This window comes from Ochotona princeps, chromosome 3, assembly GCF_030435755.1.
Source record: "Ochotona princeps isolate mOchPri1 chromosome 3, mOchPri1.hap1, whole genome shotgun sequence".
Taxonomy (NCBI): Eukaryota; Metazoa; Chordata; class Mammalia; order Lagomorpha; family Ochotonidae; genus Ochotona; species Ochotona princeps.
The window spans coordinates 79225301-79248012 of record NC_080834.1 but is presented as its reverse complement, the minus strand read 5'-3'; the positions used below and the strand labels follow the sequence as shown (position 1 = coordinate 79248012).

The 22712-nt window shown below is 38.0% G+C and overlaps 1 protein-coding gene across 1 annotated transcript in view; it reads right to left on the bottom strand.

Annotated features, from left to right (window-relative positions):
- The window catches only part of ATP6V1A (ATPase H+ transporting V1 subunit A), a 46592-nt gene that overhangs the window by 3383 nt on the left and 20497 nt on the right, over nucleotides 1-22712 (bottom strand). The window contains exons 3-14 of the mRNA XM_004577893.3: nucleotides 20473-20601; nucleotides 18596-18810; nucleotides 17806-17943; nucleotides 15966-16117; nucleotides 13434-13596; nucleotides 13066-13174; nucleotides 11323-11445; nucleotides 11115-11229; nucleotides 9661-9724; nucleotides 6890-7093; nucleotides 2780-2874; nucleotides 267-438 (exon numbers count right to left, since the gene is read on the bottom strand). Of these exons, the coding sequence (XP_004577950.1) occupies nucleotides 267-438; nucleotides 2780-2874; nucleotides 6890-7093; nucleotides 9661-9724; nucleotides 11115-11229; nucleotides 11323-11445; nucleotides 13066-13174; nucleotides 13434-13596; nucleotides 15966-16117; nucleotides 17806-17943; nucleotides 18596-18810; nucleotides 20473-20601 (1679 nt within the window). The remainder of the gene's footprint in view (nucleotides 1-266; nucleotides 439-2779; nucleotides 2875-6889; nucleotides 7094-9660; nucleotides 9725-11114; nucleotides 11230-11322; nucleotides 11446-13065; nucleotides 13175-13433; nucleotides 13597-15965; nucleotides 16118-17805; nucleotides 17944-18595; nucleotides 18811-20472; nucleotides 20602-22712) is intronic.

The window sequence follows — 22712 nt, the reverse complement described above, 5'->3', positions numbered from 1 at the left end:
TGCTCAGCAAGGAATTTAGCTCTACACTGCCTGGTGGTCAAGACAAGTGGGAAACACATCAGCATTTATTTTAGACGTGACGTACTGTAACTCATTAGGTTTCCTGCTGGAATATAACTTTGAAGACTGTGCTGGCATTACATAACCTGACCATGTACATAATGATATATACAACCATCCCAAATCAGGTTTGCGACTCAAGCAGTTAGAAGATTTGAAAATAAACATTTTCTACTAAACAAGTAATAGCAGAAATGAAACGATACCTTGAACTTCATGGAAGAAAGCTTATAGAGGATCTCTCCCATGTGTTCACGGATAATGGACCATGTAATTTTATTGTCACTCTGGGCAGTGGTTTCAACAGCTCTGCGGGCCATATCATAAAATGCAATCATGTTGGACAGCATCCCTACTGTCTTATAGAATGGGCAAAACCTAGGGCAAATGAAGGTTAAAAAGAAATGAACAAAAACAAATCCCAAAAAAGTTCTTATAATAAATGAATGATTTTAATACACACACACACACACCAGTGGAAGTTCAAGAACAGCTTAGCCAGAATTTCTGAACAGAGACATCTCATGATATGGGAAGGAGAGCAGAAGACATATTCTTTTTTTTTTTTTTTTAAAGATTTATTTTATTTTCATTACAAAGTCAGATATACTGAGAGGAGGAGAGACAGAGAGGAAGTGGAGCTGCCGGGACCAGAACCAGCGGCCATATGGGATCAAGGCGAGGACCCCAGCCACTAGGCCACGCTGCCGAGCCCCATATTCTTTTATTTATTTTAAGAGTAATGCTTATTTTTCTCTGATGAAATCACCATCACAGGAAAAACAACGAAACAGTACTGGTACAATTACAATCCACAGATTCTCCAAGGATGTGTTTTTGCACAGAGCAGTTAAATAAGTAATTCAAATGGCCCCCTCTTGCTAGGTTAAAGTTTAATGAATAATGGAAAGGCAGGAAATTGCAAGTTCTGAAGTTAATAATAACTGTTTCCCTTTGTTTGTTTCATTTACCAATCCCCCTTTTTAAATTAGAGAAAGAGGGAGAAAGAGAGAGACCTTCCTACTCCCTGGTTCATCATAGGATGCTCACGAAGGGCGTGGCCTGGTTATTGCTGAGAGCAGGGAACTCACCCCAGATTTCCCATGTGGGTAGCAGCCACTCAGTCACTTGATCTGCTATTGCTGCTTCCGAGGGTCTGTATTTGCAATAAACTGGAATGAGGAGGCAAAGCTGGGATTCAAACCCAGGTACTCCACTGTGGGATGTGGATGTTTTAACTGAGGGCTGAACAATACCCTGCCTTCCCCCCTGCCATGAGTAAATAATCTAAGATAACACATTTATAACAACTATGTTGCATTTAAACATATCGGCACACACCACTTAAGTTTCCTCTTGTTCTCTTTGGGTGGGTGGTTCCTGGAGCTTCTGAGGTTCCTGACATGGCAGATTCCTGAGGTTTTTGGCATGTTGGCCTATTTTTTGCATACCCTACATCTTGGCAACCCTTTTGTTTGCTCAGTTCCCTCTTTGTTTCTGATATGAAACCAACTTCAATTTGAAGGAGAAAAACTATCTCGGGATCAAAGGCCTCAAATTCTTCATGTTTGAAAGAAATAGGAACTTTAACCATGCAATTAGTGTAGCAGAGCCAATAATGAAAAAAGTAAGGGTGGCAAGAACATTCAACAGAGACTTAGGTAGAGAAAAACATAGGGCTCATGGGAACTGAGACAGGAAAAGTAGCATATAATTATTTGGGAAATGAGCAGAAGAGTATGTACATTGGAAAGAAGTTGGGAAGAAAGCTTCTGAGGGAAGTCGCAATTTAATTCTGGATGGCTATACAAAAGAAGTTCAAAAAGTTTACAGAAATCAGAAAATGTATATTATGAAAAACTATTCATGGGTTTAAAAATATTTTCCACCCCCCAAAAATTCATTTTAATTCCATTTTGTATGAACACTTTGAAGTTCGTGTGTATCTGTGAAAATACTGTCATAATCGTACAGGTGAGGATGACAAGTAAAGGTAAGACATATTACATCATTAAAGTCCGTTGTTATGAACATACAAACCAAATCAATATACCGAGGCACAGAGTATATGAGAAAAGCATATGACAAAAGTGGATTTTTTTTGGGGGGGGGCGGGCCAGGCCAGAACATACTTCATGGGGTCTTGAAAAAGTTCATAGGTAGATCAACTGGCTAATTCACCTCCAGGCATGGCATTCCATTTGGGTACTGGCTGATATCCCAGCTGCTGCACTTCCTATCCAGCTCCCTACTTATGGGCTTGGAAAGCAGCAGGGACCCTGCACTCATGTGGGAGACCTGGCTCCTGTCTTTGGGTTGGCTCAGCTCTGGCTGTTGTGGTCATCTGGAGAGTGAACCAGCAGATGCAAGATTTTTTTCCTCTGTCCTCTCTCTATACATCTGCCTTTCCAGTAAGAACAAGTGAATCTTACACAAAACAAAACAAGAAGAAGTTGCAATAGCCAGAGTTGGGCCAGGCTGGCGCCAAGAGCAAGGACTCCATCTGCATCTCCCACAGGGGTGGCACAGGCTCAAACACTTGTGCCATCATCCACTGCCTGCCCAGGTACACTGGCAAGGAGTTAGATGGAAAGTAGAGCAGCCAGGACTTGAATCAGTCCCTTGATATGAATGCCAGTATCTGACTGAAGCACCTCAAATAAAATTTCAAGTAAAAAAGGAAATCTTCACATAAAAAAGCAAAATCAGTATACTTTACCTGTCATAAGGTGTATATCCATTTTGTTGTAGAAAGTCATCTTTGATAAGTTTTGCTACCTCCAGAGTGATTTTATCTGTTTCTGCCAAAGAAGCCTAAAAGAGAAAATGAGGTATTTTAGAAATGTACTTCCTGAATGCAGCACTGAGGGTAGCCACTAGTCAGCAAGTGGAAACTATGAATATTTAACACATGGCCACTAAATAATTGCTTTGCAACTGCTTTTTGATAATTTTTTGTTTTTATCGATCATGATAGAGTATATAATGTAAAATTTACCGCCATATTCCCCCCTTTTTTAAAGATTTATTTATTATTTTTATTGGAAAGGCAGATATACAGAGAGGAGGAGAGACAGAGAGGAAGATCTTTGATGGTTCACTCCCCAAGCGGCCATAACAGCTGGAGCTGAGCCAATCCAAAGCCAGGAGCCTCTTCCAGGTCTCCCATGCAGGTGCAGGAACCCAAGGCTTTGGGCCAGGCTTGACTGCTTTCCCACGCCACAAGCAGGGAGCTGGATGGGAAGTGGAGCAGCTGGGATTAGAACCAGCACCCATATGGGATCCCAGTGCGTGCAAGGCGAGGACTTTAACCACTGTGCTATCACGCTGGGCCTGCCATATACCTTTTTAAGTATACACTCTGCCAGCATTAAGTTTCTTCCCATTGTTATGAAAAAGACTGTCAGAATTTTCCTTTTGCACATTGGAAACTCTCCGCATTAAGCAGTAACCTACCTTTCTCTCCTCCTCTCAGTTCCTGGTATATCACTCCTCTACTAGGTTTCTAAGGCTCTATTTTAGACTCCTCTTGTAAGTGAGACCAGTGTTTGGCTTTTGGTGGCTAGTTTATTTCACTTAGCACAGTGTCCTCAAGGTTCATCTGTGTGTGTGACAGATTTCCTGGCTTTTATATACCCCACTGTATGGCTATTCCACATGGTGCTTACCCATTAATCCAGATATGCAACTCCGTTGCTTTCAATCTTGGTTACTATGAATAGTGCTGCTATGCACATGTGCATGCAACTGATTGTTGCTTATTTCTTACAATACTTTTTTAAAAAAAATATTTATTTATTTTTATTGGAAAGGCAGATCAGATTTACAGAGAGAAGGAGAGATAGATTGCAAGATCTTCCATCCACTAGTTCATTCCCCAAATGGTTACAACGGCCAGAGCTGAGCCAATCGTAAGGCAGGAGCCAGAAGCTTCTTCTGGGTCTCCCAGATGGGTGTAGGGTCCCTAGACTTTGGGTCATCTTCCACTGCTTTCCAAGGCAATAAGCAGGGATTTGAATGGAAAGTTTAACAGCTGGGACACAAACTGATGTGCATATGGGATGCCATGCTTGGATGTGGAGGATTAGTCAGATGAATCAACATGTCAGCCCTGTTTAACTTCTTGAAGAGCGAACTAGCAGACGGAAGAGATCACCTCTCTCTGATGCTATGCCTTTCAAATAAATATGGGATCCTGGTACTTGGAAGGTGAGGATTTAGTCATTGAGCCATGGCATTATGTGCCCTATAATACTACTTATAATAAGCACTGGTTTACTAACTATCTGAACTCTCGGTCTTAATTCTACTTCATAGAAATCTAGAGCCCAGGTATTAAGTGGTATTTAAAATTACACAGTATGGTACATATGTGTCTAAGTTAGAGCACTTTGCATTTTAAATACAATACCTCAAAAGCTATAAGTTTTGCAATCACCCTATCAGCCTTCAGAGATGATATTACTGTTGCTAGATGAGTAGTAAGGTTTCTAGAGACAGGCCAGGAAGAGAACAGCTTCATCGAGTTATTCGCCGCCTTATGTTATTTAGGTGCCCTAAGTTCCTTAGATAAGAATCCCATCTTTCCTTTCTTTTTAAAATTTTAAATCCCTTTCATCTCTATTCTCTTCAATCATGGGGACCTATAAAAATGTATTCTGTGCATATTCTTTTTTTACACTTATGTGAAACGCATATTTTCATTTTGTGCATACTTTTAGTTATCTAGAAGATTCTTATTTGTCCTTTTGGCATTTTTTAAAAGGATTTATTTATTTTACTTGAAAGTCAAGAGTTTTGTAAAGAGAGGGAGAGATAGATCTTCCATCTACTGATTCATTCCCCAAATGGCTGGAGCTGAACCAATCTGAAGCCAGGAGCCACGAACTTCTTCTTCTAGGTCTCCCATGCGAATGTAGAGATCCACAGCCTTGGGATATCCTGCCCAGCTTTCCTAGGCCATTAACAGGGAGTTAGATCAGAAATGAAGCGGTTGGGACTAGAACTAGCACCCAAATGGGAAGCAGGCATCACTGATGAAGGATTAGCTTGCTACGCCACCCCGGCAGCCTTGGCATTTTGTTTTTAAGATTCATCCATGTTGTTGCGTGCTATGTACTCTGCTGCTCACAGCTCATGTACAATTTATTCTCTTAGTGTCTTCTCCCTATTTAATCTTCCATCTTCTATCCCCGGCAGAGGGACATGCAACACTAATAAATGTTCCTCTAATTCTCCAACACCAATAAATGTTCTCCTAAAAAAAAACTTCCTCCTTAAGAGTTTCCTTTTTATTTCACTATTACACATTTAAAAATTTTTTATTTTTAATTTTGAGTCTTATGATACAATTTTGTAGAGTCTAGGATTTCCCCTTCCCAATTCTCTCAATTTATTACAATATTGTTACAATAATATAGACCTTCATAAGCAGTTATATTTCCATCAGTCCGTTATTTAAGTGTGCCCCAACATTGTTGGTACAGACAATGTCAGACAATCCATCATTTTTTATCAATGTAAAAGAGAATGGATTTTATACATTCTGTGGGTGCAATTCAAGAAGACAACTCCACTTCCCTCACTCCCACAGTGTCCTTTGGGATTTGTTGGTGAATTTCTTTGGAGATATATGTATTAACTACAACTATATCTTGGTATATCTAACCAGTATATTTGATATCTTATCATGGTTTGAATGTTTCTCACAGGTTTGTTAGTCTTTCCTTTGTTCATGTTTAATGTCGGTGTTTGAAACGTCTTGTTAATTTACAGGAAATATCTGTCTATGTCACAAACTTCCCAAAGCTGTCATTGGTCTGTTAGCTTTATTCATGATGGGCCTTTATCGAATAAAAATCCTTACTTTTTATGTAATCAAAAAATGTTTTCATCAAATGTTCTTTTAGTTCTATTTTCTATGACCTTTTTGAAGTCTCATTAATTATAGCATTTTCCTCTAAACCATCAAAATAGAGACACAAGTATATGAGTCACCTCTTTAAGCATAGAGGAGCTAATTACGAGAGGATTAGCAAGCCATGGTTCTGACTGCTATCCCTAGTGCACTTAAAAAAATGTTAACAGGTGGGGCTTCTCCCTCAATATTCCCCTTTACCTCAGATACAAGAAGGAAACAATATGGACATAAAAGTCTTACCCACCTCCCTATAGCCCCTGAACCTTTTTACCGTAATTAACTATGTAAAGATTGTCAACAATATAATTTTAAAAATAAAAATAAATAAATAAATAAATAAATAAATAAATAATGTTAACAGGGGCAAGTGTTTGGTGCAAGGGTTAAGACGCTGTTTCGGATGTGAAGATCGTATATCCAAGTGCCTGGGTTTGAATCCTGGCCCCACCTCTGATTCCAGGTTCCTGATAACACACAGCCTTTGAGGGAGTGGGTGATGGTTCAAGTTAGCTGGGTCTCTGCCATCCATGTGGTAAACCAGGACTAAGACCAAGGCTCCTAGCACTTGGAGATTGAACCAATGGATAAAAGATCTCTCTGTTCCTGTTTTTGATTTTTTTTTGTCTCTATCTCAATGTCTTACAAATAAAACAAAATAATTAAAAAAACAAACAAAAACAGGCTATCAGATTTTAATCCTATTGCCTCTATTCTGGTGATAATACATGCCATTTCAAAAATAAACCAAGCATTTCTATCTCATCTATAGTATACAATGGATTATGCTAAGTGCCATAAAGGAAAAAAATTAATTAATTCAAAATATTTATGATAAATATTGATCTTGCCATTCAACAACATGCATCTTCAAGGTTTTACTTGTCTCCTCCATGGAGTTCAAGAACTCACCTTTCCCACAAGCTGTACGATCTCCGCCAAGTCTTCTTCCTCCTGCAGAATCTCCTTAGCTTTGGTCCGCAGGGGAACAAACTCGGTGAAGTGTTTGTCATAGTACTCATCAAGGGCCCGCATGTACTTGCTGTAGCTGATGAGCCAATTGACTGAGGGGAAATGCTTACGCTGAGCCAGTTTCTTATCTAAGCCCCAGAACACCTGATTAAAAACATATATATTTATGAATTTTTCTTAAAAAATAAAAGTTAAAATAAAGCACTGGCATGCTTGCTTGTCCTAAATATGTAATTCTATAATTTACTGGTCAAATCAGATATCTTTTAAATATACACCAAGTGTAAGTGAAAGGAATACAAGTTACAGAAAATATCAATTTAAAAATGTATTCATATTCATATTGGACAATACCTACAATTAAAAATCCTAATTTCCTTCATAGTGTATAAATCTGACAGTGGAAAGGAGAACTAACTTAGGAAAAACACTTATAGGAGCAATTCGGGGATCAGGAGGCTGACTGGGAGGCTGGATGTGAGTTCCAGCTCTGTTCTGGATTTCTGATCTGTACCCTGCAGGCAACAGGTGATGACCCACATAGCTGGGAGTCTCTACCCATATGGGACATCTGGATGACATTCTTGGCCCCTGGTTTCAGCCTGGCCCAGCCCTAGCTGCTGTACGCCTTTGAGGAGTGAATCAGCAGTCAAGAGAGCTTTATATTTCTGTATGCCTCTTCACCTGCCTTTCAGAAAATTTTTTTTTTAAAGATTTATTTATTTTTAATGGAAAGGCGGATATACATAGAGGAGGAGAGACAGAGAGGAAGATCTTCCATCCGATGATTCACTCCCCAAGTGAGCCGCAACGGCCGGTACTGTGCCGATCCGAAGCCAGGAACCAGGAACCTCCTCCAGGTCTCCCACATGGGTGCAGGAACCCAAGGCTTTGGGCTGTCCTCAACTGCTTTCCCAGGCCACAAGCATCGAGCTGGATGGGAAGTGGAGCAGCTGGGATTAGAACCTGCGCCCATATGGGATCCCGGCGTGTTCAAGGCAAGGACTTTAGCCACTAGGCCACCGCCGCCGGGCCCCCAGAAATATTTTTTATATATATATAAAAAATACTATCATAAATACATAAACCCAAGGTATTTTTTTTTTTAATTTTCATTTAAGATCCTTCCACTGTTTCGCTCACCAGATGTCCACATCAGCCAAAAATGAGCCAACTGGGTAGCCAGGAGGCAGGAGCTTCCTCCAGGTTTCCCATGTGGGTGCAGGATCCCAAGGCTTTTGGGTCAACCCTCCACTGTTTTGCCAGGCCACAAGCATAGAGTTTGATGGACACAAGCATGGAGTTGGATGGGAAGAAGAGCAGTTGGGATACAAACATGACTCTTGAAGGGGGAGGATTAGCCAACTGAGCCATCATGCTGTGCCCCCAGAAAGTTTATTGAGATGGTATAGACACTTGGATTCAAAACATGTAAGTGTTCTGGTTAAATCAATTCCCTATCATTAAAGACCAATTTAGTAATACTGCCGAATCATTGTGCTGAGGCTGATCATTCACAGACACTTGACACATTTCTAACTTTGATTCTCCCCTTCCTAAAATTTAAAACCCAAAATTTTAGCCAATGTTAAAAATCTTTTTTAATTTTTAAATTTAGCTTCTGTCATTGAATTTCATATGAAAATAACTAGGATTACTCTGACTTAAGCAGTAGTACTGGCTTTACATATAGGTAACATTTTGCTATCTGGATCCATACATTAAAACAAACCAACAAACAAACAAAAACAGACTAGATTATTTAATACTTTAGAAACCTACATAAATATCCTGGCTTTCTCACTCAAATAAAACATATGTACTTATAAGCATATCAACTTCTTTCTTTTTTTTTTTTTTAACTTTAGGCTTCTTTTAATGGTGGACTAAGCTGCGCATCATGCCTCGTCACTGGGAAGCAACATGTCCCGACAACTCCCGATTCTAGTCTTGCTTTTACATGGATGTGGCTGAAAGAATCAGTGGAGTGACCATATTACTTGTGTACCAAGGTTCCTCTGCCTTGGACCTTACTGTTAGGAGAAATAAATTTACAGATTATTGTCATTCTATATCTCTTGGCCTATCTGTTCTATAATTAGGATTATTATAACTTAAACAACAGTGTTGGTCTTACACACTAATACTTTGATATCTGGATTTGTTTTCCACTATACTTTATTAAAAATTCTAAGCAAACAGATTGCATTATTTAAAACTCAGTGCTCGGAATGCTTCCAAAACAAAGTTTAGCATTATCTACTTTTCAATGACTAAAGTAAACACTCCATAGTGATTTGAGAGAAATATTGTAAATCTAAAAAATGACTCTCTTTAAAAAAAAGAGAAAAAGAAAAAGAAATAAATTGGGACAAACTTTCTTTAAAAGCCACTGATCTTTTTGTTATTGTTACTTTTGCTTCTTCAAAACACTATAGATGTGTAACAAGTTGATCTGGATTGTGGGGTTTCATTAAAATGTTATGGCTTCATGTGTATTTGTATATTTTTTCAGTTGATATACACAATTTCCAAAACTTTTTTATTTCTACAAGGGCCTGGACTGTGAAACAGTACCTTGGTTTCACTATTATTTTGCTTGGATTAAAGCTACACAGAGCTTATGATTTAAGCAGCATCAGTCTTAAAAAAAAAAAAAATGTGGGGAAAGACAGAGAAGTCTCAGAAGTTGACTGCACTATGTTAAGTACCTGAACAATACCAAGAGTAGCAGACGTAACTGGATCAGAAAAATCACCTCCAGGTGGAGAGACTCTAAAAAAGAAAAAGAATAGTCATTAGAAATTGCTAATTTCAATGAACGAAACCTTTTAAAAGTAACTTTGCAAATGACCTTTGGAAAGAAAATCTTACATAAAAATCTTAAAAGTCATTCATTCAGTTACAAATAATAATTGAACCCCTTCTGATATAAGAAATGAAAAGAATATTTTACCCATGATGTTTCATTATTTGACTTAAATAGAAACACAAAGAAAGCTCTGAGAACCAAGCATGGCTTTATGCAGGGCTCATGAAGGTTCATTTTGTTTTCACCATGAGCCAATCTCACCCCTATAGTCTATAACCTTTCAAGTTATTCCCAAGATATTGTGACTTAAATATAATTAATCCATGAAGCCAAATGTATGGAACCAGAATATGTAGAGATGACTTAAATATGTGGCCTTCAAAGAGCTGTCTGGATGACAGTTCAATACAACATTGGTTAAAAACCAGTGTTTCTGGACCTGGTACAGTAGCCTAGTGGCTACAGTCCTCATCTTGCATGCGCCAGGATCCCATATGGGTACCAGTTCATGTCCCGGCTGCTCCATTTTCCTTCTAGCTCCCTGCTTGTGGCTTGGGAAAGTAGTTGAGGACGGCCCAAAGCCTGGGACCCTGCACTCACATGGGAGATCCAGAAGAAGCTCTTGGCTCCTGGCTTCAGATCTGCTCAACTCTGGCTGTTGCTGCCACTTGGGAAGTAAAAGAGAAGACAGAAGATCTTTCTGTCTCTCCTTTTTTCTCTAAATCTGACTTTCCAACATAAATAAATAAATCTTACAAAAACAAAAACCCAGGACTTGAGGCAGGAAATGAGTAGACTTAAAAAAAAAATCATGAAAAATGGACTTAAAAGATTTCAGGTAAAAGGTTTAAAAATACATGCATATAAAGTTTCCCAAGAGTTCATGGAGAATATGGATTAATCTCAAACTTTTTGCCACCAAATAAATATAATCTTTTAATTTTACTTTTCAAGTATGTTCGTATTCTGTCTTACAATAAGCGATGTTTGGGAATGTGCCCTTACAGTAGTAGATCAAGCCTCCTCTTGCAGCACTGGTATTACATCTGGTTGCTAGTTAGTATTCCAGCTGCTCCACTTCCAACCCAGCTTCCTGTTTATAGCCTGGGAAAGCAGAAGTTGGTTCAAGGCCATGGGACCCCTACACTCATGCACAAGACCCAAAAGGAGCTCCTGGCTTCAGATTGGCTCAGCTCTGGCCATTGCAGCCATTTGGGGAGTGAAGCAGTGCATGAAATGTCTCCCTCTGTGTCTCTCCTTTTCTCTTTGTAATTCTGCCTTTCAGATAAAAATAAAACATATCTTTAAAATAAGTGACGTTTTTCTTTCAAGAAGAAGCAGTCAGATACTTACGCTCCCACAATGCTGACACTCCCTTCTCTTTCAGGGTTTCCAAGACATTTCACTCTGCCTGCTCGCTCATAGAAAGATGCCAGCCGGGCACCAAGATACGCAGGATATCCACTGTCTGAAAGATGAAAGTAAATTGTTAAAGAGGGATTCCAAGCCAGAGCCCCAAATCTTACTAGTCTTGCTTATGTGATAGGCAATGCAGACTTACCTGCAGGCATTTCAGCTAAGCGACCAGAGATTTCTCGAAGCGCCTCAGCCCATCTAGAGGTAGAGTCAGCCATCATACTGACATGATAGCCCATGTCACGGAAATACTCGGACAGTGTAATTCCTAAATTGGAAAGAAAAGTACACATTACCAAGCCAGAATACAAATTCCTGCCTTTTTCTCCTTTTAGAAAACTTTAAATCAATACACTGCACATGAAGTAGATTGCTAGTTATACCTTCAAATCTATTCTTTCTTATCTAGGCATACAACTGAACTGCATTTCTTAGCATCCTCTGCATTTAAATATGGCTATGGAATTGACTTCTATTTAGATTCCTCTACTGGAATGTGACTCAAAAACACACCAAAGAAACCAAAAAACCCACAGGTGCCCAGGAAAGTCACATACTCTTGAGTACTCTGTGGCTTGCTAAGATGGAAAGGATTCCCAGGAGCCCTGCAGCTTGGTGTTGCAAAGGGAAGCGTTCTCTTCAATCTAGGTCTCAGCACAGAATGATAAGAGTAAGGATGTTTCTGACCATTTGAAATGCACACCTATTACAATGAGTAATTACATGTCTGATATCTGATACCATGACTTAGCTTACCTTAACATAAACACACATTTTAAAAGGCAGGAAAAATGTTTTTTCTCTACTCTTGTTGAGATAATAATAAAACCTGAAATTAATTTCCAAATGCAGTTTTTGCCTACACAGTATCTCTGCCTGTCTGCCTGTCATAGATGCACATGCATAAAAACTCTCAATTAATTAGCTTGTTTAATTACTTTTATAGTAACAAATGCTAATAACTTGAGTAATATTTCACATATTTCCACCTTACTGCTATTCATATTAGGTTCTGTCATGTAAATTTGCACACAATAAACTATTGCTTGCTAGTTCCTTAATCTGATGAAAATGGAATTAACTCTTGCCTTTATATACTTATACATGTCAAATGAAAGGAAATGTGTATATATATGAATATTCTCTTAAAAGCATAAGGTACAATGATACTCTGAGCTACTAGGAATGCATACCTATTCATTTATTACAGGAATCCTGACATCTCATGTCTTGGCTTTTTTACCAGTGAAGAAAAAAAGTTTCATAATAAAATATAAAATAGTCCTGGAAAATTCATTACTTTATTATTTATTATATTACAGCCTCCAGAAGAGAGAAAAATTAGCTTGTGTAGTATCCATAAAAGGTTCCATAACCAAAGTTCTTGAAAATACTAATGTTAAGGTTAAAAATATAATTATGACATATTTCGACCTGATGACAGGATATTGCACTGCTATGCAAGCATGACTGTGTTTTAACTTTGGATATGATTAATAATTTTGAGTATCTGCTATGTTAAACATAGCAGAAAAGACTAATAATAATGAAAACATTTCATTTTTTTCCAAGACTAAAATATATTAGTATATACAAATAAAACAAACAGAAAAACAAGGGGTCAGTGCCTCGCATATCAGCTAAGACTTCATTTGCAGTGCCAGCATCCCATACGGGCACCAGTTCGTGTCCAGCTGCTCCATTCAGATAATTCTTATGCTCACTTGTTCTTCAGATAGAATACGTAAAATTTCTTTTTAACAACTAGTAATACAGCTATATGTATGGTGGTATTTTAGAATGAAAGTTCTTTGGAAAGGAAAGTGGTTGTTGCTGGTTTTATCTAAGAGCAGATACTAATGGCTTTCATTCCAGCTCCCATACTCACCAGTATAAATAGAGGCTTCTCTGGCAGCGACAGGCATGTTGGAGGTATTGGCTACCAATGCTGTTCTCTTCATAATAGATTCAACCTTCCCATCAACTTCCATTGTAAGCTGAAGGGAAGCAAAATCTATGAGCAATTCTATAACTAAAATATAAGATTTTCGTTCCCATTCCTCCCCCCTCGTTTTTTTGGCAATTTATCCATATTTAGTCCTGCATATAACTTGGTTTATAATAAAGTTTTTAAAGAAAAACTTTAATATTCTTGGGTAAATGAGAGTATTGCTCCAGACAACACAGAACATGCTTAACTATCAATGGAAGCTGATGAATGGTCTTTCACTTGAGCATGATGTTATGTATACAGACCTCAGGGAAATCCCGAAGGACTTCTGACATCTCGTTTCCTCTTTCACCACATCCTACATAGATGATCACATCACTGTTGGAATACTTGGATAGAGACTGAGATATCACTGTCTTCCCACAGCCAAAAGCCCCAGGGATAGCAGTTGTCCCTCCCTGTACACACCTAAACAAACAGACAAAATGTGGACCACTTTACTTGCTAAGAAATACTAATAAAGTAAGCAAGTGACACAAAAACACAAGCTAGGGAAAAAAAGCACTTTTACATTAAGATAAATTAAAAGCATTAATGTTCTGAAAGCATATATAATTTAGCTAATGAAAAGACAATGTAAGGATTAAAGCCAAAAGAAAAATATAAGTTATATCTGAGGCAAAAAAAATCAGATCTAGGAATGAGCAATCTTATTAAGGTATCAAGTCAATCCACTTTTCATCTGTTGAACAGCTGTTTTCTGAGTATTTCCTGAGTATTAAAAGCTGGTTGGAGATCCTGGGGAGATAACATATACCACCTAAGATGGCAACATCCCTGCATTCAAAAAGCCCTGACTCCATGGGATCAACTGGTGACTACCAGCTTAGCAGCCCTTTACAAACTTTCCCACAAAAGTCGTAGTCCATATTGAAAAATCCTTTAGAGAAGAGGAATGTAGATGTCAGTGTGTGTGTGTGATGGAGGCTACGCAGGAGAAATGAGATGCACGTTAACTTTCTTTGTAATACTAGTGCTCTGTCTCTCAGTCAAATCACGTTCAACCTGGGGCAGAAGCAGGCTGGGTATTCTCCACTTTGGAAGTTAGGCAACCCAGTGTTAACTATACAACCAGACAATAGCCATGGTGCTGTAAAAACAAATAGCAAGAAATGTAGTGTGTGACTCTGGATGAAGTCGGGTTAGGAAATTTTATCTGCCAGTAGATACGAACTGAAAAGTAAGAGAAATTGGTCTGTGAAGTAGAAATAATGTTGCAATTAGAGGGAACAGCATGTTCAGAAATCCATGGGCAAGAAACGGCATTGCTTGCAGATTGGAAAGTCCCTCCATATGTAAGATAGTATGTAAACAAGCCGTTGGCCAGTCAAATGGCAGGGAGAATACTAGAAAGTAAACAATGCTCAGCTTCTGGGTAGCTTTGTAGGACTTTCAGAACTGCATTTGTTCTATGAAAAATGAGAAGTAAGCACTGTAAGTAAAACAGCAGAGGATCAGACAGATGTTTCAGATGGATCACTGTGCAATACGGACAACCATGTTGAAATAAATTAAGGCTTACATTAGAAAGTCTAATTAAATGTGCTTATTGCTGGAATTAGGGTGAGAATCTTCCCTAGATCATGGATTAGGATTAAAACACAAATTAGAAAAATGTCTAATTGTTGTTTCCTTTGCTATGTGAAAGCTTCAGTTAGATTTTCCTGCTTAATTTCAGCTTTTCTACTTTTTATTAGTTGAATTCTATTTAGTGGAGTATTAAGGTTTTGATTATAATGCTAACAAAAATGTTATCTTAAAAATAATAGAAATTAAATTTTTTTTATTTATTTATTTTTTTTTTTAAAGATTTTATTATTACTGAAATGCCGGATATACAGAGAGGAGGAGAGACAGAGAGGAAGATCTTCCATCCGATGATTCACTCCCCAAGTGAGCCGCAACGGGCTGGTACGCGCCAAACCGATGCCGGGACCAGGAACCTCTTCCAGGTCTCCCACGCGGGTGCAGGGTCCCAAAGCATTGGGCCATCCTCAACTGCTTTCCCAGGCCACAAGCAGGGAGCTGGATGGGAAGTGGAGCTGCCGGGATTAGAACCGGCGCCCATATGGGATCCCGGGGCTTTCAAGGCGAGGACTTTAGCCGCTAGGCCACGCCGCCGGGCCCAATAGAAATTAAATTTTAAAAATATGCTTAGGGGGCCGTGCTGTGGTACGGCAGGTAAGGTCAGTCTGGCATTCTGTCACTTACGGAGTGACCCAACAAGATGGTAATTCTGCTTCTCTGTCTGCCTTTTGAATAAGAAAAAATTTTTACAAAGGTTAAGATATTGTTTCGTGAGTGTGCCAATCCTGGGTTTGATGGTCAGAGGCTGAGAAAGTTCTAGCTGCAGACATTGTCTTTTCTGTGAATTAAATAATGAAGTCATTTGTTAAAAGTAGAGCAGAACATAGTGAGGCCTTAAGTTTAAAGGGAAAGGAAAAAGTTTTTAAGCAAAGAAATGGAAAGGGACACACTATAAATTCAGAGACTATTGGACAGCATAAAAGGAAGACTTTAGAAATCCTCAACTTTGCAAATCCACCTATTCCAAATTTTAGAAAGAATGCTTTCCATGGGTTAAAAAATTTGCATATCTTTATTTGATCTTACTGTATTAGAAATACTGAATCAATAAACATTTAATTCACCTTAATAAGTCTAGATAAAATTCTTTATTGGGTTATACATAAAAAGCCTTTATCCACACAGATAATGAAGAGATAAGCACCTGTAACAACTCTGAGATAAAACCTTAGGACACATCTCCAACTTACGGAAACAAGGCGTCAAGGACTCTCTGACCAGTTAACAGAGGATGATTGGCCGGCAGCTTCTCAGTGACAGGTCGAACCTGACGCACAGGCCAGACTTGGACCATGTTAAACTTCTCCTTTATACCTTCAAATTCAAGCTCCAAGACAACATCCTATACAAATACAGCAAGATTTGTCAGATTTGTCAATGTTCAAACTCCAGATTCATCCTGGCTGTGCCAGGAAGCAGCATAAGAAAGGAGGGGGATTTATGCTCTCATCTGTAAAATTTCATATATCTGTATCAGTAATGAGCAATACACTAACATTTGCTTACATTAAGATAACCTCACCTATTCATATACAACCGCATGGCCCACGACGGTCTTACAGAAATCCGTAACTATGTGAAAACATGGATTTGAATGGTGTCCCTTTCAAGGTGGTTCCTCTAGATGGAGTCACCCTCTAAGCTCGTGGGTTAAGTCCAGCTGATCATATAGAATCCCAATCTTACATCTTGATTTATCTGTGCTACACTGCATGAACTTACTCTCACAAAATGATCTCATTTTATTGGGAGAAAATAATATGCTACTAAGGTTCACTCAATATAGTGTTTCTCTACACTCATGTTAAAACAAAGATCTTCTATGACTACAAATAACACTAAAGATTACATTCTTACATGGTTCACCCAAAATAATATACACAGTCCATTATTCCATTAAACATGCCAAAATTGATTCACAATTATAATGGAAGACTATAAATACTAATGTTAGAGTTTTAAATGAATGTAACATCAGTTGAAGAAGTAGGAAAACATTGTACCTTTTAAAAAGAAATAATGTTCTACAAGAAAAGCTTAGAAACAGACAGGAAACGGTCAGCGGGGATGCACTTATAACTCACTGGTGGGACACAAAGATTAGTTACTCCTCACTAGGGTATTGAAGATTTCTCTGCACACCCCTCCTAAAACTGTTCCCCTACACTGCTGACACATGTCTTGTTAGAGTTATAGAGTTAGACAACCCGAAAAACAGCCACGTTCAGCAAAATCATGCTTCAACGCTATAAACTGCTAAATACTAAAATTAAAATAGACATGAGACAGCTGAATAGTAATCTATAGCCATTTTAAGGTGTACAGAACCCGGTTGTATATGAACTAATAATTGAAATGTCAATGTAGAAATCACAGGATGTGGTTCAGAACTTTCATTCTTTTTTTTTCTTTTTTTTTCTCTTTAAACATATTGGTTACTCAATACCATGTCAACTAATTCCATACGTTATAAATTGTTACTGATGTTATGTCGGGGCTTTTAATTGAACAGGATGATGCTCTGCCGGCTCTACCTTCAGACCACAGATGGTCTCCCCAAGAAACTGTTGAACTTATCTGGACAATGGACAATAAGATGCTGGACTTTATGCTTGGTAGATGCTTGCAATGAAAGAATCTCAACTGAATTTGAACTGTGGTAATGCAACAAGGTGGAGGAATCCACCATGGGGTGGGGGGGAAATCCCAGTGCCTATATAAAACTGTGTCACATAATGCAATGTAATCAATAAAAAAGAAAGAAAGAATGTTCTGCTTTTTTTAAACTCCAGCTCAAGTTTAAAACAAAAAAACAAATATAAAAGCAATTATTAAAAATAATCATAGTGGTTACTCCAAATCCATATATTAGGTATAATTCCCTTATGTAAGGAACCAAAAAAGGAAAACTATTATATTTAAAAAGGGCTATTCTGTGGGATAAAGTTTAAGTGATACTTATAAAAGTATCATAACTCATAAGTGAAGCCACTGAAGTTAAAGTTTTACATAAAGTCAAACAATACTTACAGAGGTATCATAATTCCCAGGTGGAGCAATGTATGTTACAGTTCCTCTGTTTCGTGGGGGTAACATGATTTTGTGTTTGATGAGTGAGTTTTCATTGACAATTCCATAAATATCTCCACCAGTGATATGACTGCCAACCTAGAAGATAAATGCATTTGCTGCTTAAAAATATCCAGTAGACTCATACTTACTTCTAAAATCTAAATCATTACTTTACTTAACAATAAAACATATTGTGTACATCTTACTACTGCATTAAAACATTTTCTTTAATTTTGTAAGGATGTATTTATTTAAAAGGCAGAGAGAAAGAGACTTAGTTCATCCACTGGCTTACTTTCCAAATGCCTACAATAGCCAGGACTAGGCCAGGATGAAGCCAAGAGCCAGTAACTCCATCAGGATCTCTCACAAAGGTGGCAGGAACCCAAGTACTTGGCCATCATCTGTAGCATCTGACACATTAGCAGGATCAGAAATGCAGAGTGGCCACCACTGAAACACGTACTCTTAGGTGGGATGCAGGCAATCCACGCAGTGGCTTAATGTGCTACTCCACAATGGCAGCCCCGAAGTGGGTCTGAGCCTCTAACTGGAGCGTTAGGACCTGGATAGAGGTGTAAGGATTGGTGTTTCAAGTAGGAGACCAAAGGTACCAGCTTAAGGAACATTTTAAATTATGCTCCTACAGTCCATTTTTTATTTGGATAAGACTACAATCTAATTCACTAAACTTTCATTTCACATTCTGTTTCACCAAACAGTAAAAACTGTTGTAGCCCAGACTTACCCGGAGGTTTTTACAGGGTGTAAACTCCCATTTGATATCTCTGCTCAGTGCGGACACGTTGACTCCTCTGGGGATGTAGATGCTCTGGGTCTGACTGCTGATATCCGACAGGGGTCGTTGAATTCCATCAAAAATGGCTCCCATAATGCCAGGACCGAGCTCTACTGAGAGGGGCTTACCAGTGCGGAGCACAGGATCGCCAACAGACACACCAGCTAGAAGCAGCAGTTGAGGAAACCTTACCACCAAAGTTTAAAGGTATTGTTAACAAGAAACATCACAGTTCAACAGGGAAGCAATACTTAAGGGGCAAAATCAAAAGGTCCCTAAACCTTTTCAGTTTACAGTTTTGTATTTCAATAATTTTATTCGGAGTGTTCAAGGAAGAAAGATAACAATCCCATTCACTATTAGATGGTTATATACAAACAACATAAGAATACAAGTCTTAATAACTGGGGAACAATTAAAAGCGAAATGCAGAAATTGAGAGAGAGAATATTCATTTCCGTCCTGAACAACTACACTTCTTTGGAACAGGATGGATGTCAGCTAGGCACTACTCTAATTTCATCTTCTGTGGTTTGATAGGAAACCTGTCCCATGTTCATTTCTACACTGGACTTGCTTTTGCACTTAGCAACTGCCAAAAACTCAGATTCACAGAAATATGAGATCATTGACAAGAATGTGTTGTGGCAAAATAATCACATGGCTTATTTCAAGCAACTAATTCACGTGGTAACTGACAAAAGATCTAATATTTCTATGTTAATCTCAAAAACTTGAACTAACTCAAACATACTGCTGAGGAAGATCAGTTCCCTAAGAAGGATATTAGTACTTGGACAAAAACTATCTGAAAAATTAAGAAAGTAATTTTAAAAAGGAAAAGAATAAAACTTGCAAAATACACATGCTAAACCAATCTGTTTTCTAGTATTTGGTGATAGAAGTTACACGGGCACAACTTTCAATGAGAGTAATTCAGCAACAGATATAAAAATTAAACATGGATAAACCTGGACCTAAGAATCTAACCACAGTGAATTCATACAATAGTTACATTTACATTAGATTTACCGCTTACATTAGAAAAAAAAAAATCTAACCCCAAAGGATTGCTTAACCCACTTCGGTAAATCCACATGATTAAATACCATGTGGAAGTACAACAGTCAGACCTAAGGACATTTTTAATTTAATGATTATGAAAATTTTCTAGCCTATAAGAAAAGTTAACTAATTTTACAGCAAATTCCACCTAGCTCTTGAATCCAGATTATACCATTCATCTTACATACCCAGTCATCTTTTACAACACATTTTTAATGGAAAAAAGCAATGTATGGAGTAATACTTTTATTATGCTATAAGGAGAAAAAAGGAAAATTACATCTTTCAATTTACTCAAGATATCCAAGCAAGCAATCAGAAGGATACACAAGAGGAACTAACAAAAGTGGTTGTGTTTATGTGTTCAGTGCGATTCATTATAATAGAGTATGACTTACAGATTTACTAATTTAAACAGAAATCGCAAATGGAGGATTTTAACCTTCTAAATCAGTATTATTCTACTCATGATTGCTTCTACAATATGTGCCTTTTGAAGAAAAATTCCAGTTGGTTCCTCCAGAGAATTTCGAATTACAGAAACATTAAGAACAGTGAGTACAGAATATTAATTTGTTAAAATGAGAGCATGAATTCCTATTACCCTTTTCCATTTCTTCAACATCCTGAAAAAAGTCAGATTTCTTCATGACTCTTTTATGCTTCCAATATTATCAGACGCTGCTGTTTCTACTTTTGGCTTACGGCCTTAAATTCGGACATACAGAGAAAGTGGCAGGAAACTGAACCGACAAGGATACAAGTCTCTTCATATACTTGAATAGTTGCCATATCACCTTCCAGTCGAATAATCTCTCCAACTAACTCGCTGTGGCCCACTCTCACCAGCTCATACATGGCTGCGCCTGCCATGTCACAGGCTGTGACCACTGAAGAGAACAAACAATTTTGATGACTTAAACTGATGCTCTGTGAATAGTCAGATAATTAAAACACTCAATAATTTCAATTATACATCTCCTGTGTATCATCAGAAAGATATATCATACGCACTATGAGACACAGTTTCACATAAAGATATATTTTTAGCATATTTATTTAAAAACTATACATGAGAACCATTTTCAGATGCTGGAAGTTCTTTACAGTATAAATACTTGATCGTATGTAGGCACATTCTGATCAACCCAGGCTACTAAATTATATGAGGTGAGGGTTTGGAACAATTAAAAAAAAAAAAAAAAAAAACACAAAAGAACAAAAACTAACTTTAGGGCCTGGCACAACAGTGTAGTGGTTAAGGTCCTTGCCTTGCACACACTGGGATCCCATATGGGCGCTGGTTCTAATCCCGGCAGCTCCACATCCCATCCAGCTCCCTGCTTGTGGCCTGAGAAACCAGTTGAGGACAGCCCAGAGTACTGGGACTCTGCACCCGCTTGGGAGACCTGCAAAGAAGTTCCTGGCTCATGGCTTTGGATCGGTGCAGCACCGGCCATTGTGGCCACTTGGGAAGTGAATCATTGGATGGAAGATCTTCCTCTCTGTCTCTTCTCCTCTCTGTACATCTGCCTTTCCAATAAAAATAAATAAGTCTTAAAAAAAAAAAAAAGGAGAAGAAAAAGAAGAATCACTGGTATAAAGTAATACAAAGTAGAGATGTTACATTAGTTGTTACCTCCGAAGAATGGTGACTACAAACTAATGATGCTGCTATGATAAGAATTTACTCTTTTACAGTTATTTATTTTTTTTAAAGATTTATTTATTTTTATTGGAAAGGCAGATCAGATTTTGAGAAGACAGACGGAAAGATTTTCCATCTGCTGGTTTCACTCTCCAAGTGGCTGCAATGGCTGGAGCAGAGCTGACCCGAAGTCAGGAGCCAGAAGTTTATTCTAGATCTCCTAAATGGGTGCAGGGTCCCAAGGCTTTGGGCCATCCTCTACTGCTTTCTCAGGCCTCTGTCTCTCCTCTGAGTTTATCTGACTTTTCAATGATAATAATAAATACATCTTTAAAAAAAGTTATAAATCAATTTCAATATTCAGTAAAAACTACTAAAATATTAACAATGTTTACTTCTACATCCACTATATAATAATCAAGATGCATGTATTGGTTTGAGAAACAATTTAATACATGTTTCCAAAGAATATTCTTTACTTAGACCCTTTGATCTTCCTTTGCGCTTTCTCTAAAAGTTCTTCTGTTTAGCCTGTCTTAAAGATTTTATGATCAGGCCTAGCGCAAGAGTCTAGCAGCTAAATCTTCACTCTGTACCGGCCAGGATCCTGTATGGGTGCTGGTTTGTATCCCGACTGCTCCACTTCCCATCCAGTGGCCACCTGGAGAGTGAACCAGAGGAGGGAAGATCTTTCTCTCTCTATCTCTGTCTCTCTATCTGCTTTTCCAATAAAAATAAATAAATCTAAAAAAATCTTTTTATGATCATAGAAACTGTTTCTCTGAATGGCAAAAGAGACTGAAAACAGTCTAATGTAAAATCCTTTTATTTCTTGACTGAAGTTCAAGCTCTAACACCAAACTGTTAGGGGGAAAAAACATGCATTACTGACAATGTTCATTTGCACAAATATCAAAAATGTTACTACAAAAAGAAAAAAAACAAAGACCACATCGCAAGGCTTACAAATAGACATTAAAAAAAAAACCCTGAATTTTCATGGCATTAACGATACATGAAGGAGCAGATTTTACCAAGAAAACTGGGAAACATTTTGTAGGGGGACTATTCAATACCACAAACAACACTGGACTGAGACTTGTTTAACAAGCAGTGCCTAAAAATAGGCAGAATAGACAAATGGCTAAAACTGCTATCTACTATCTGTATTAACTCAAAATATTTCTTTCCAATGGACAGCTTATCAGGACACCTAAAATAACCGTTTAGAAGGATTCATTAATGCAAAGGCAAAAGCTGGAACTGCTGAAAAATGTTTTAATGTTTTAATGTTCAAAGATATTAAAATGCAAAGTAAATTAAAATTTACCGAAACTCTACCACCTGCAAGAT